The 16,226-nt window shown below is 39.6% G+C and overlaps 1 protein-coding gene across 4 annotated transcripts in view; it reads left to right on the forward strand.

Moving 5' to 3' along the window:
• The window catches only part of PLCB1 (phospholipase C beta 1), a 400,784-nt gene that overhangs the window by 257,208 nt on the left and 127,350 nt on the right, over positions 1-16,226 (forward strand). For all 4 annotated transcript variants that reach the window (XM_005238625.4, XM_027788411.2, XM_027788413.2 and 1 more), the window contains exons 8-9: positions 4,632-4,732; positions 6,150-6,316. In XM_005238625.4, coding sequence (XP_005238682.1) covers positions 4,632-4,732; positions 6,150-6,316 — 268 coding nt within the window. The remainder of the gene's footprint in view (positions 1-4,631; positions 4,733-6,149; positions 6,317-16,226) is intronic.

Below are 16,226 nucleotides of genomic sequence, written 5' to 3' on the forward strand. Positions count from 1 at the left end.
CAAAAAATCTCTGAAGCATTGCTTTTAAAGCAGTTGGCCTATTTCTGTTTACTGCGTATATCTGGAAAAAAATAATCTAAACATCACTGGAGTCCTTGAAAGGAACTGCAATCTTTTTCTGCTATTTATTTAAGTAGAGCCAAATTAACATACACATTGCTAGATACTTGTTGCTGGGATACCATCTTGGAAATTATTCATAATATAAAGTAGATCCTTTCTTAGGTTGGGACAAAAGAGAAATACACTTTGTGCAACAAAGAAAATTGTGATCATCTTTGAAAAAAAATATTTTAGAAGCAAAGTGCCTAAGAAGCATGAAACTGAATCTCACAGAGGTAATGGAGGAGAAGAAGATCAGTACTTCAGCTACAGCTCTTTTCCTTTGTGTTCCTGTTTATTTGAACAAGTGATATTCTTAGCTTCAACTTTCAGCTTTGCTGCCCCATTGTACTGCATGAAAAATGGTGTTCCCATAAAGTCTTGGAAGAGCACTGAACTCTAGGAGTGTGCAAAGCATAAATATTGAGGAATCTTTCTCAGCAAAATTACACTAAATTATTCAGAGAATTCATGAAAGTCTCTTATGGACATGAACAGTTTAGGCTTTCTGGGTTTTCATATTCATGCCTAATGAAGATCCTTCTGAAGACTTTTCTCTCCAAGTTTTCATAGCTCTCATTGCTCTAGGAAGATACAGGGCTTGTTGGCCATGAGTTTCACATGATGATTTGCTGCACCTCTCAGAACCTGTGGATGGCTCTGAAATACAAAATGAATCACAGTCTTGAGTAAGCAAAGCCCAAGTCAGCATTTATGTCTCTCTTCTTGATTCATAGTTTCAAGGTTGGGACAGTCCTTCATCTGTCTTATGCAGTGACCGGAGTGTAGGGCAGCCTGAGCTATGTGGCTAAGGAACAGTACTGCTGCACGGACTTGTCTCTGATGGTACAAACTTCAGCTTCTGATAGCCTCGCTCTTACAAATTCCCTCTGTGCATGCTTGCTAGGGGACCTCGTGGGACAATGTGTAGGCACTGCGTTTAGTGTGAGAGGAGGAAGAGTCCTCATTGCCTGCATAATTACTTTCATCCTGCTGTAAAAGAATACAACCAGACAGGGTCCCCGGAAGTGCTAAAAATAAACTTTTTATTTCATATTTAGGGAGCTTAATAAGGAATGAATTCTCTGTAGCACTGAGCACTTCATCCCTGATTCGGCCGAGCAGTTAAGCATGACTACAGTTGGGTGACCCACCGACTTCAGGTCAAGCACATTTTCAAAGAATGGGTTGATTTATTTATGTATGTTCTGGGTCAGACCCAGCATGTGTAGAGTCTTGCAGGATCAAGCCCTATGAGATCTGATTTTTGGCAGATTTCATCATCCAGCAGAACTGAAAGCAGAGGAATGTTTAAATAAATGTTTAAATAAAGATTTACAATATGCCAATGAGTTTTTGAGTTTGGCATTCAATTCCCCTATGATGTGTTTTTTTTTCATTTTTATTTTTTTTTAAATCTCAGCTGCTTTTGGGAAAGAGGGAGTGCTTTTTGTTATTGTTGAGTATTTGTATTTCTTTTGGTTTTAGTCAAAGGTGTCTTAAATAGAATCTGAAGAGCTTTATTTTAGCCACCTATTTGGCTGTGAAGACTTGTTCCTGCCTTCCAGATAATGTAGAGGTTCACAATGAAGCACCAGTGAGCTTGACTGTTAATGTAAAATAAAACAACCAGCTATTGAGTCCAGTATGGGCATATTATCTGAATTAGTTGTTGTGCTGCCAAAAATATAACAGACTGGATACAGATGTTATAAAAGCAGGCGGGTTACCAGAAAAGTCGTAAATCAACAGTGCTTGAAATTAGTAGAGAGTCTTAATTACAGAATAAAATTGAATGCCAGTACTCAGCAAAGCTAGAAATGAGGGATGCTCTCATGTGGTACAGAAAGTTTGTGATTTGTTCCTTGGACTCAAAAAAAGAGATGAGCGCATAAGGTGTGTGGGTGGTTCCACTGAAATGTGGATAGCTCAGACCAGGCTGAGGAAGGGGGCAGCGTATTTTAATCCCCTTTGGCAGGCAGGCTTTTGGAATCCAAATATAGTTTTGTGAGATTGTGCCTGGGGTGACAAATGCTTGCAGAAAGGCTTTCATCTCCCATCTAGATCTTTGTGTTTTGCAGCCCACTGATTACATTACTGGAAGGAAATAATAAATTATTAAAAGATTCTGTACTTACGCGTGAAGACTTGTGTTGGTTATCCTCTCTGTGGATAGCCGTTTGGAGATACATGTTGGGAAACTGAGGTGTATCTTCCTAACTGGAACAGAGTGGCAAATAAAAGCCTGGATCTCAGGTCATTGGGAAAAGATCCACAACTTGTTCAGTTGAACACCTTCACATCCCCTGTAAAGGAAAAACGTACAATAGGTCATGGGAGAGTAACCCTGTGGCAGTTGCAGAAGCAACATTTAAAATGCTCGTAAGACAAGTGCTGGCTGCGCAGGGATTATAGGTAGAGGGGTGCCACAGGACACTGGGGTGGCAGCTTTAACAAGAAAATTCACAAGCTTTATGAATATTGGCCTTTAGGAAAACACAAGCATCAGCAGTCCTACTCTCAACTGAAAGCACTGCAGCTCAAATTTATCAAACTGTAGTGGGTGCAGTTTCGCACTTAGTTCAGCATCACCGGCAGCTGTCACTGAAAGAAGCCATTTCCATCCTCCAACTTCAGGTTTCAGACTTCTCCATCCACCCTTGTATTTGATTTAGCAGTTGTGCCATTGGCGAGTTAACCTGGCTCAGCGAGCTGATCCCACAGTAAAGTGCACAAGGTTGTTTTGGCTGAGTAAGTTTTGAACCAGTTTACCCTGCAGCCACTCGCACAGTCTGCCAACAACGAAGAAGGCACAAGGGTCTAATGACTGGTGACCTTAGACCATCGGAGCCTGAAGCTGGATACCCAGACGGAGCAGCAGAACAGCCCAGCTCAGTCCCAGCGTGAACTGGGTCAGGTTCAGGCCATGCTTGTGGACAGAAACACTCGGCGATGGTCATCATACAAAACGCTGTCAGGCCTCTGCAAGTTTCATAGATGAGAGAGAAGATGACACCTGTGGCATTCACTTATTTATTTATTTTAACCTAAAGCAGGAAAAACACACAAGTTTCCTTCCATCTAACAAAGGCTTGAATCAATGCTTTCAGTTCCCTTGGCAACAGGCAGAATAAATAAAAGCAACCATTTCCTCTATCAGCAGCTTGCTTCTGAGGCGAACAGGTTCAGTGATGTTTAAAAGCAAACGGCTTTGTGTCCAAGGTAGTTTTCCTCCTCTAGTTCACAAGATTTGGGCTTTATCTTGGAGGAATGAAGAGGCTGGACACATGGACCCGTGGTGCTCCTGAAGACTGCATGTCATAGCTTTTGTTAAAGGTAGCTTGCATGGAGGAAACTTAAAAATTAGATTTACAGTATTTGCATTGCATTTCACGTTTTCTTTTTCTTGTTTCTTTATAAGGTTTCCTCTGCACAAAATCCAAGCTTCTGTGCATTTTCCTTTTTTGGTGCACTGATGCAAAAGCAGAAGCCAGTGAGCACACCGTTAGTGTTTTCTGCTGAAAAAGGCTTTGCCCCTTCCTTGGGTCTTCATGTCTTCCCAGCCCTGCTAAGGAGGCAGCCCTTGCTGTCTTGTGCAAAAACTCTGGAGCTTGAAGGCAGTGCCTGCAAGTTGGAGGAGGGCTCTTCAGCTTCCTGCAAATGACTGTTTTCCTTACCCAGTCCAGTAATTCCCTCTGGTTACAAACAATAATTCTGTTTTTTGGGGGGGAGAAGCTGGCAGGTGTAACAGGGGTGATGAAAGTGTCAATGAAAAGCAGGCATTTTGTAATTTTGTAAATTGGTTTAAATTTTAGGAAATGTAAGAAAAAAATATGCTGCTATCTCTTCTATAGGAGGGCATTTTTATCAATTGCTGTAAAAGAAATCTGATTGCCAAATGTGTCACGCTGAGTATTTAGGACGAAGTTGTATGGAAAAGCTACGTTGCATAAGTCTTGCCCAGAATCATGGTATCTTGAACGTGTATCTTCAGGAAGAAAAAGGAAACATTTCTGCTGCTGTCGGGGAACAAGTGTATTAATGATGACTCAGTGACCCAGTTCATTCCCCAGTTCTTTGAAAGCTTTGGAAAGATGAGTGACGTGCTCGTCCTCTGTAATGCTGCCATTTTGCTTGCTGAAGCACACAGGCTCAGCACCACTGTCCAGCCACCCTTCTGGGAGTGAGCTCAGAGCCCACGTGTTATATCATGATATAACTATTTATGCTATAGATAAGGGGGTTAGATGGGGAGAGGTCCATCCTTTCTTCCTCACAGGTACACAGAGAAAGAGATAACTTTGCCTTATGGAAACTAAGATTATATATGTAGTTGTATTAATTTTTTTTTAAAGACGTACTCTTTAAACTGCTCTGTTATTCAGGGAGATTTATTATTCTGCAAAGTCTGGGCTTCTCTAGATTGCAGGAAGGAAATCAAAAGCAGCACAGTAGTGAATGATCTGTTTACAAAGAATGGATAAAAGTGCTATATTGTTCTCTCACTATATTTTTTCCCCATTTCACAGAATGATTCAATCCCTCAAGACGACTTCACGCCAGACGTGTACAGGGTGTTCTTAAACAACCTCTGCCCTCGGCCTGAGATTGACCACATCTTTTCTGAGTTGTAAGAAAATGACGGGGTTTTTTTTCCTTTCTTTTCTTTTCCTCTTGCCCTTCACTGATTTTCTGGGCTGGGGATGGCAAAGTAAGTTATTTAGACTACAGCAGCATGCAGTGATTGCCAAGAACAGATTTCAGTATCAAACAGGGCAGTTATTTAACCTTGGATCAAGGGTTCCTTCTCTCCCAAGCTTTTGACTCTATTTCTAATGGCCAGAGTTTAAAAGTAATTTGTTCCTGGAGTAGCAGAACTGCTGGGTCTTGTTTTTTTGTATGGATTAATTTAGGCTTCCATGAAAGTAAAAGAAGAAGAGTAATAAGCAATAACAACGTGCAATAGGTGTGAGAGTATCTATAATCACCCCCAAAAGCTTAATTAGGAGTTGCAAAAAATGCAGTAACTTTTAGAATTTGTGCATCATGAATTCACACCGTGAAATTAAATTAGCAGCCAGCTACAACTGATTTCATACATTTGGTTACAAGCTGTATAACTTGTGTTGCTTCTACCCCTTGCAGCAAGTCATTGTACTTCCCAGGTTCAGCAGAGCCCGATCAATGGAGTCAGAGCATGAAGCAATATGAAAGCAAAGTAATTTCCAAAGTACATCCCAAGACCACCAAAGCAATTAGTGAATTTATCTTTGCAACATGGGTGTGCTCATGTACACCTTTTGCGCTTCTTTTCTCTGAGGTTGAGGTTTCAGGGGAACGCGGCCATGGCCTAGTTTGCTCCCATTGAACCTGAGGGTAGGCTTTCTGTTGTGCTCTCACAGAGTAGAAGTAGGCCAGTCCCGAGTGCTGTAGACAACGCCAAGCGCGTCACCTGGCTTGGAGGCTTCCTGGATCTCCATCTGGGTACAAATTGTACGCAAACTCTGCTCTTTTTTTCTAACTTTCTAAATAGGCATCATCTTGCTTGCTTTGCAGAGTGCCTAGCAATTTTTAGCAGGTTTATTAAAAAAAACCACAAAACAAAACAAAAAACAAAAAACCCCAAGCAAATACTAGAACAATGAAATCAGGGCTGGTGTTATTCAGCAGTAAAATCAAACAGTTGGGCCAGGAATGCCAGCAGAGTATTTGTGGCGAGTTTGGGATTGAATTCCACATCATTTTCTCTTTTACATTTTAAAATTGCTTAATTCCAGGAATTCAGAGGTATGAAAAGCTTTTAGCATTGCTCTGAGTCTTCCCATTGATGTCAATAATAGTGAACGCTTTTAAAAATCTTATTCCTAGATGTTTGAAGAAGAATGTTTGTCTTTACATGCTGGCAAAGTAAATTAGTCCAGAGACACGGTGGGACGATGTTTCTGTTGTATTATAGTTTGAATCTTGTTTTGGTTTCCCTGGGAAGTTATAGAACATTGAACGAGATTTCAAGGAAATGTATTTTAATGACTTTAATTTTCCTCTAGTGGTGCCAAGAGCAAACCATACCTTACTGTTGATCAGATGATGGAATTTATAAATTTTAAGCAACGTGATCCACGTTTAAATGAAATCCTTTATCCACCGTTAAAACAAGAACAAGTTCAACAGCTGATTGAGAAATATGAACCCAACAGTAATCTAGCAAAGAAAGGTCAGTGGTTTTTCATTTCTCTCTGTACATGTTTTCTGATTTGAAACAGTGACTCAATTATCCTATAGCACATGCTAAAGCAAAATGTGGTTCAGAATCAAACTGCATTTCCAACTATCTGCTTTTGGATTGTACAAGCCTGTGAGACATCGTGTGGTGCATTTTTAGATGTACTTGGTTGGGAACAATTTAGGAAGGATGGTGCTGGTTTCAGTATGTGTAATTGATAGTTTAGAACAGTTGCTGTGGTATGCAAACTTAAGCAAAAACCTTACTATCACAACAACTATTTACCAGCAGCTGCAATGTAAAAATTAAAGAAAGAAATCAATGGTGGTGAACTAAGAAGATGATATTTCTATCATTTAACAATAGTAATAAGTCCAGTCTTCTGCTTTCTGATAAAGTGGTAGACAAAGTAAGATGTGGGAGTAGCTGAGTGTGTTTTGTGCTCTAATCACAGAAAATTCCCTTTTTGAAAGTCTTGAGCATTGTCAGGGCTTAACTGGGCATTTTGCCAAAACCAGTGAGAGAACTGCTCAGATTTTTTGCTACCACCACAAGTCTTAAAATAGCATTGAATTTGTGTCTGCATCCTGTTTTATTGCAATCCACATATCCCAATGATTACCCCGGCTTTTAATGTGTTTATACCTTAGAAATTTTAGGAGCATGGGAATATCCTGAAAAACAGATCTAATATGAAAAAAAAACTGGTTTGATCCAGAGATTTCAGATCCAGAGGAAACACAAAGAAATTGTCTAGAGGATAACCAAAGGCACTCCCGCCCCTCTCCCCGAAAGCCTTCTGTCCTAGATGTCTTCCTGAAGGAAAGCTGTGGCTCTTGATGCCACAATCAACATTGTCTCAAGGCAAAACACTTCTAATTTTTCTCTTAAGGTTTCTTATTTTTCTAGTCCAATCAAATTTAGTGTTCCCAGAGGTTTTTGAGGGAAGGTTAAATCCTGCTCCTTTGCCAGGCTTATGCAAAATGTCTTTTGATGTCAGTGAGAATACTAGCACAAGTAGATGAAAACACGTTGTGACCTCCTCTCTCATCCGTGCAAATATTAGAACATTTCTCTGTGCTTACCTTATTTCACATCAGTGACAGGAAAGTCTGTTACCTAAAAGATGATCCTTATTACCCAAATATTGGCATTTCACATAAACCAAATAAAGGATTTATTAGAAGGAGGTGTGCTGGTGTGCTAGCAGAACACCAAAGTTGAAATGAAATCACCTTCTGACTAGCAATAAGGAGGAAGCATGAAACAAAGCCTCAGAAACAAGGGTGTTGTGATGGTGTTTGCTAGCACCCTCCAAGCAGGATTTGTGGGACACCTTCAGCTCGTGCATGTTTGCTCCAGGCACTTGTTCTTCCATAGGTGCCTCTATTCCTAGGTACGATTTATATTGCCAATACAGAATCAGTTCTCACAGAAAATACTGACTTTAGCAAGGGGAAGGCAGGTCATAGTGAGCTGATTCCTTTTGTGTGTTTGGTTTTTGTTTGGTGGTTCCCCCCCCCCCCGCCTTCAAACTTGTGCACTGAGGTCCAGCAAACTCAGTTGGAACTGACACATCCGTGGGCCACCTCTCTACTGCAGAGGCCACCTCATATAGCTCCCTGCCTGGCAGCTGAGCTGCAGCAACTGGCACATGCTGCTAACCATGCTCCAGTGTGAATCCCCAGCTTACTGCCTTAAAATTACATGAATTGCCTAATCAGGAATGACATGGGGACACAATATTTTTTGTGTATCTGCTCTAAGCTGGGAATGTAATTCACTGTATATTAAATGAAGTGTAGGTGTGGACTCAGTCCTACACTCATAGAATAATTGCAAACAAATGCTGCATGTCTGTAAAATGTCATGAAAATATAACAGTATATTCAAAATAATGATTTACCCTTTTAATATGGTGTTTGGAAAAGGGATTGTCACTCAGGCTTTCTGCTGTCACAAAGGACAATTCCCAAGGTTTTTGGAGTACCCGGGCAACTTCTGAGACTGTGATGCATGTGCTTCTCAGCAAATAAAATTTTATGCATTGAAAAATTCTTCTAAATAGAATTAGGGATTTTCCCTTGAAAACTTAAATCCGAATTCATAAATTAGAAACTATGTGCCTTTGCACAGCAGCCTGACTTCTTGATCCCACTGCTCTGTTTGGACCGGGTAGACCTGATCAGTTCTAGACCTTCACTTGTCTGCAGATTGTATCTTCTACTTTTCCATCTAATGGTATAATTATCTGTGCGCATCCACTGTACAATAACATTCTTTTTTAATTCTTCTTTTCTCATAGCCAACTAAATGAATTTCTTAAGAATGGTTGTAATGTCTCTCAACTTTCACAGCACTAGTCAAATGCTTTTGATATCTCATGATTTTCCATTTCTGTGATGGCCATTATAGCCCTTCTTTTGTACCTGTTGCAGCTAAAGTACAGTATTTTGAACACAGTAAGCAAGAGCTGTCCGTAATATTTCAAACTTTTACAATATGGCTCTTCAGGTACTTGGTAAACTCAAATGCCCGTGTTCTTACTGGATAAGGGCCTTAGGTTGCAAGTTTTCAGTAAAAAGACTGCCTGTGTTCCTGCTTGTCACTAGTGTATTTTTAGGTATTGTATTGCTGGGATGTGACTGAGCTTTTGCAACATCAGCATATACAGAGGCTTGACATCTACATAGGTTAAGCATCTGGAGTAGTATTTCATTGTGGTTGAAGCAAGCTGTTGTGATTAATGCTTTGTGTCATACAGTAAAGGAGATTAATGCGCTATGTATAGCGTGTTTTCTTATCAGGTAGAAGCAGAAGGAAGTTCCTGGTTCTCTCACTGTCAGCAGAAGTGTACCGGGCAGCTGTTAGGCCTGGTTTAGTAGGAACCTGTAGTTTGGTACTTTCAGGCTGTAAAACATTTCCCTTGGGTGGCTGGCATAACTACTAACTGTACTTACTCCCTTTCAAGTTACCGTGTTGATAAGATGTATATCAATAAATGGATTGGCAAGTGGGAAATTTCTTATTTGCTCTTATTTTTAAGGATCTCGTTACATTAGGGATGGGAGATGGGACATTGATGCCAAGTTTCACATGTGTCTGCTTACAGTGTCAAGTTCTGGTTTCTAGAATTATGTGAAATTTACCATATAAATTTGGTTCAAATTTTGCAGAAATGTGCTGGTTCTTTCTGACTTTATGATGGAATTAATTTCTAAAAATTCCTAAGTTGAAAAGGACCTCAGAACTTTGAGAGCTCAAATCCCATTGTCTCGTTTTAAACCTTTCCTTCTGAAAGAGTGTTTTGAAAACCGCTGAGTAAAAGTCTTGGCTCTAGGGGCATCCTGGATGTCTCTTAAAGATTCTAAGCATGCAAGAGCTCTGCCTGTGTACCAGACTAGCAATGAAGAACACGGAACAAGGTCTGCTAGGGAAAGGAGATATGAAAAAGCTGGAATCATGTTATAGCAATAAAATATATGCTTCCCACCATCCTTGTTGGTGGGAGCAAGACAAGGGTTAGGTTATTATTAGCCATTATTTTTTAGAGTGGTGTTTATAAAGAGAGATGGCCTTGACTGTAGTATAAACTTCAAAAATAGAGTCTGGGAGTGCTTTGGAGATTTTCCGGCCCAACAGATCTGTACACCAGATTGCACTTAGTAGCAGGCATCTTTGAGATAAGTAATGACATAAAGACATTAATTTTTTTCTCTTAAGTATGCATTTGTTTAAATACTATCTCTGCCTACTTAATTTTAAAGGCCAAACCTTTGGATATGCACAAAAGAAAAGAACTTTCCTCTTATATTTCCCAGGATTTCTTTCTCCAGATTTTCTCAGCTGCACCTATTTGGACATACTGTATGTCGGTTTTAGTTACCCATGTATTTAGAAGGATTGTAAGGGAACTGGTTCTATGACTCTCTTTGAATTCCAGTATTAGTTCTGTTTTGCTAGTGCACGTTTATTGGTGGTAGTTGTGCTGAGCTTTTCTTAGGTGATAAAGTAAAGCAAGCTATTAACGTTAGATTAAGATATATCTAATATTATACAGCATTTACTATGTGTGTTTTTCTCATGGCAACCTTAACACCAAGCAATAATCACTTCAGCACAAATGTGGTTTTCCTCCCTTAAACATCAATACATTTTAAACATTTTCATCCCACCACGTTAAATATACCTTTTAGTTACTGCTTAAGAACAATTATGCATTAGAGCCTTTCGGTGGCAGAAGGGGGTCATTTCCTAGGCAACAGATTTTAATGGCAAAAACAAGTACTGTGCAACCGTGGCTACACTTTTAAGACATACTTCGTAATACTTCAAGCATAAATTCTGATGTATAAACCATTCAGGCAAATGGTGGGGTTTTCTGGCACTGCAGCATTTGTAGAAAGTGCTACAAAATGGTTGAAATCCTTCAGCCTCCTAACTGTAACGTTGGAAATCAAGAATACTTACCAAAAAAAACATTAATGTTGGGATTTTCAGCGCTGTCCACCATTCCAATTGTATAAGAGACGAGCTGTCAGCATTGTTTCTCATTCTCAAATGATGACAGAACAATAGATCCCAGTCACAATTTATTACCCCTTAAAATTTATAAGCCACACAAAAGTCATAACCTATCCCATGCCGTCGGCAACAAGTGCTAAGTTAGGTTGCTTCCCAGAAGGCTTTTTTAAAAATTATTTTTAAATATATATATATATATGTAGCAAATGTTAGTCTGAATAATGTATCACCATAAATAAGTTAATGGAAACTATACTTGTTAAAATGTATTTTCAAAATACATTTATATAATGCACTGCATTTTCTTTTTACTTGCTTGGTTTTTAGTTACTCGTGTAAAATTAATTTCAGATCTTGCACTTATTTGGAAGATTGCATCTCAAGTAGAAGCTTAAATGTAAAAATCTTTTAGAATGGAAAATCCTCAGTTATGAGGATTTTTTGCATCTGCGTTACAGGTAAAGTGCTTCATCTCTCTAACTTAATGGTAACAGCTTGATAACATAATGAAAGAGTGATGTGGACCAGTAATAATGGATTTTGCAACAGTGTGCAAAGACACAGTGGTATGTGGCATAGTAAAAAAGCAAAAGTTTTTACCTTTTATTCTGTGCTTGCCGTTTAAAACTGTAGGAACTGGCTTAGATTTGAGACCCATGTGCTTATGCATAAGAGTTAGGTTTTGCTATTGGCACAAGAATTAATGAAAATATCAAGAATACGTTTAGGGTTCCAGGGAGGACAAGTTTCCTAATCTTCTGTGTATAATGCAGATGCTTTGAAAGAAGCATGAGCTTTACAGAAATGCATTCTGGGACTGGTGTTTGGTACCAGGAATAGCTCCACTGATATCAGAGAAACCATGTTGAATGTAAAATGGACAAACTTATTGTGGGATTTGTATCTTCAGAGCTGCAGAGCATAAACTAATCATGATAATGTAAGTTAAGCAGTCAGAGCAGACTTGTGCTAGCTAATATGGAAGCTGACCATACCAGGACTCTAGTCCCACATCCTGGAAAACTGATAGACCACCTAATGGACCCCAGGCTCAAACCCTACAGGAAGATTTAAACCCTATGTCCTAACACTGAAAATGGATGAAAGAATCTGGAGCAACAGGACCACAAAGCAAACATGAGTAGAGGTTTTGGAGTATGTGTAGAGGCTGCATCATTCCCCTCAGCGGGAGCTTTTCCTCAGAGATAAGTAAAGAGTCTTACATCAATACTGCATTTCAAGGGTTATGGAGACACGATTTTCTGCTGCTGCCTGCCTGTATTGTGTTTGACTCAGCTTTAGACTATCAGAGCCCATAAGAAGAAAAGGCTCAAAAAGTAAAACAGCTTCTTTCTGCTTGTTGCTGTTTTACTGTCTCTTTTATGGAACAGAGGGAGGTATTCAATTTTAGCAGCAGCATTTTATTATTTGAAGATGGATATCAGAAGTTTACTTCTGAAAACTTAAAGCAGCATGGACTCAAGTGCTGAAGGAAACGAATGTAGATAAACTTTGAATAAATACTGTGGGATTTGCCTCTTCATTATGATTGCTACAAATGCAGTGCTTTGCAGCTGGAAAGGGCCCATGAGGACAATGGGAGAGAAGAGTGCTGTGATCCAATGGGTGACATCTAGAACCGGTGGCAGAAGAGAGCAGTTTTCCTGGCTCTGCCACAAATGAGCTCATTGACATTTCACCATCCCCTCTTACATGCCATTTTGTTTTTTGCTTCATCCTTTGGTCAACTCGACTAAATAGTCTGCCTTGAGGAGCGAGCTAGCAGTGATCTGTGAGTCTTTTGGTATGAATGGTATCTGTCATAACAGGGCTGTTAGCATAGTTGGAGTATGTACACTACTATAATACAACGACCATATGAGGAAGTTTCTCTTACAATGTCAGATGTAATCATCTCCTCTAACAATATCCTTTAGCTGGAATATGAGTGTTGCCTATAAATACATCGGGGTTAAATGCTGGGGGGGGGGGGGGGGTGTCAGAAATCAGCGGTAAGCTAAAGGACAATGTTGGCAGAAGAACACAGAGGTATCGAGTGGTCTTGAATAAAGTTAGACAGGCAATTTAAGAGAAGTTTCCTAACAACATGGTTTGCACAGCCTACAGAGGTAGTAAAGAGGGCAAAAAAAGCAATTCTTGTTAAGATAGAGCTTGATTTGTTTATGAAAAGGGTTGTCAAATGCAGTCCCTCTGCAGCTGCAGAGCTAAGTTTAAAAAACAGACAAGGAAGTCCCTTTAAAGGGACTGAAGGCCCTTCTTTTTAGTTTATCTGAACTGTCTTTGCAGAGCCATGCCTTTACTCTTTTCCACTTCTTTTTAATATTAATCTCTTCTTCGAGTGGAGGAGTTTCTGGAAGTAAAAATACTAGCCACGATAAAGGCTTTTCCTAGTTTTGTTCCCGCCTCTCTGCTCATGATCACACTCTGCTCTTATCTCTTCCCATTATACTGCAGAATGGTCTTGTTGGCAAGTGCATTAATAGCTTATGTAGAGAAATATCATTTAAGAGGGGGAAAAAAGTATGTATTTTTAGATGTCTTTTAATGCAACTTAGCAACTGGAAGTATGCCAACATTTAACATTATTACATCTCCCAGGATCACTCTGAGGCATGCTACAGAGCACGTTCTTCAGAGGTTTGGGAAGACAGTGACATATTCCAGTAGTGGGCCTCTTTCAGTTTTGTCAGAAATAGCTGTTGTATTGCTGAGATTGATGGTGGTTTTATCTGTCTGATTTAAAATCTTTCCAATTATCTAGTTGTCTGCCTGTCTTGGAAATCTGCCACATTGTAAAGTGCTCATTCTACTGCTAGCTAGGAACTAGTGTGAAGGTGGTTTTGTAGTGGTTTTATAGCTGTAATTGGATCTAAACTATCTGTTGTCATTTATCCTGTGAGGGATATCCTGTCAGAAACAATTTCTTGCTACATCTGTGCTGAAATGTCAAGAGCAGCTAGAGAATGGGCTTGTCTGTAAAACCCTGCAATACCATAGACTCTCTGTCCACAGTAGTTTTTGTAGGTGGCTGCAGTTTGGGCTCAGAATGTTCAGAAATAGAAAGCTTAAGATGTCTGCTGGGAGACTTGGGTGTAGCTCACTGTGTTTGCCTTCACTAAATTTGTCCTGATGTAATGAATGAGACCTGCCCAGGTGCTAGGGCCCTTAGTACCTCCTTCTCCTGGTACCTCAGCTGAAGTCCAGAGCAGCAGATATGTTCGCCTGTAGGTGGTAGTTATGGTGGGAAAATGGGTCTTGAGGACAGTGTTCCTTGATACTGCAAGGTTGTCTTTTACATTGCTCTGCATCATCTTGCAATCTCAGCTGAAAGATGTAGATTCACTGGGGGTTTTAAATAGCCAATGCCCCACTCTTGGATGAGAACCTGGAAGACAGCAGCTGAGGCTTGCTAATGTAAACACTGCACAAACCAGGCCAGCACTTTTAAGCAAAATTGAATTTGGGCAGGGAACAAAAAAGAAAAAAGCAGAAAAGTAAATGCCTGCCAAGGAATAAGCTGCAGTCTGATGTGGTTCTCTAGCTAACCTTACATGTGGCATTTCCTCACAGTCCCAACTTTCAGATGATGCTGACCACCCTGCTTCAGTCTGGAGACTTAGGAGAGATTGCTTGCTTATCTACACGAGAGTGGGATTTCCCCCCATTTCTTGAAAATTACTAAAAATTCAGATTTGTATATATATATGTCTGCTAATGTTTTAGAAACTGTTTTGGTTTAAAGAAGGAGCTGTCTGTGGCTGAAAAGAGGATGATAAACAGTAAGGAACTGCTTGATACTATGTATGGGGATTTGGTTAAATGTGATCTGTAACAGACATGCTCGATTCAAGATGCTGGACACTTGTGTGTTCTTGTATGTTAGTTAGTTATTGCAGGCATATGATACACACACACAGTTTGCAATTAATAAAACATGGGTTTACAGTATGACAGGTTCCAAGAATTGTGCTCCTTAATGCAACACATCTGCTTACCAGAATCTCTGAACTGTGTCCATGCTTTGTTACAGTAGAGGATTTTAAGGCTGCTGTAGAGATATAGATGATCAATATCCATTAAAATAAATGTTTCCAACATTTGAATTTTGAGGAAGAGAAACTGTTGAGCGTTTAAAATCTTCCCTGCCTATGTGTGTATTTTACTGTTTTGTAACACTACTAGAGAAAAATACATTTCATAGGTTGTAGCATATGTGGGTTAGAGCCCTTCCTTTCTGGGTGTTTGAAAAGGGCTGTAAAAAATGCGACTTCTAATAAAATAAGTAAATAGCATGCTCAACATTGTACAGTGATTTTAAGATCTTGTTAAAATAGATGGCTCATGTCAACAGACACAAGTGGCATTTGAAAGCTTTTGTTGCTTCTCAGGTGACACTCCATCTTCCTTTCCCTTTTGAGATGGCAGTGTCCTTGGAATGCTCCCAAAGGTTTCATTCTGATTGAAAACGCTCTTTAGCATAAAAATATGAGGTTATCTATTTGGCATGGCTTGCCTAGAAGCTTATAGGAAATATTTGCTCCCTGAAGTGAACTAAGTGTCTTGAGCTGCAGTACCTCTTCTGAAAACCATTCAGAAAAGTGGTTTTCAGTTTGCAAATGTTTTCTTGGGGAGAAAAAAAAAATAATTGTTTCCAATGTTTTCTCTGTGCACTTTGTGCACTTGTATAGATGATAGAATGGCTATGATAGCTTCATTAGAGTAACAAGCATTTCTGATTCAAACATACTGAATTCTGCTTTACTTGGTTGATGATCCTTCCTGTGCTAAATATTCTGGATCTCAGTGTCCTTGGGCATGTAATGTTTCCGCATGGATTAACTGACACTGAGCAAGCTCTTTTATGTATGCTACTTAAGCATAACATGTTTACCTTCCCGTGTTTTCCCTTGCTGACTGCTTGTCATTCAGTAAGCATTTATTTCTGATACTGTATAGGAGTTGCCATTCTCTGTATTCAGATTTCCCTGTGTCCTATTACAATATACACATTCAAGGGTAGAGCAATGAATCTTGCTCTATTCCTAATTGAGTAAGTTTTCTGTTTCTTTTTCAAGAACATGTTGCCAAAGAAAGTTTGTTTTGGTTTGTGGCCAAGTAACTGTCTAATTACAGAAAGTAGTTGAGCAAGTGTAACTGAGGGCACAATTGGATCCATTATGCTTTCCTCTAAGTTTAGAAATATGAAATGAAATTTGAACACAACAGGATATTCTCCTGGTTTGATTTTAGAGGATTTAAGCAATGAGACAACCAATAAATCTGCTGCAGAAGTGTTTCCTAGTGCAATTGGTTGTAGCACTGCCTAGCTTTTTCAGACACTCACCCCAAGTTTTCT

Source organism: Falco peregrinus, chromosome 11, assembly GCF_023634155.1.
Source record: "Falco peregrinus isolate bFalPer1 chromosome 11, bFalPer1.pri, whole genome shotgun sequence".
Taxonomy (NCBI): domain Eukaryota; kingdom Metazoa; phylum Chordata; class Aves; order Falconiformes; family Falconidae; genus Falco; species Falco peregrinus.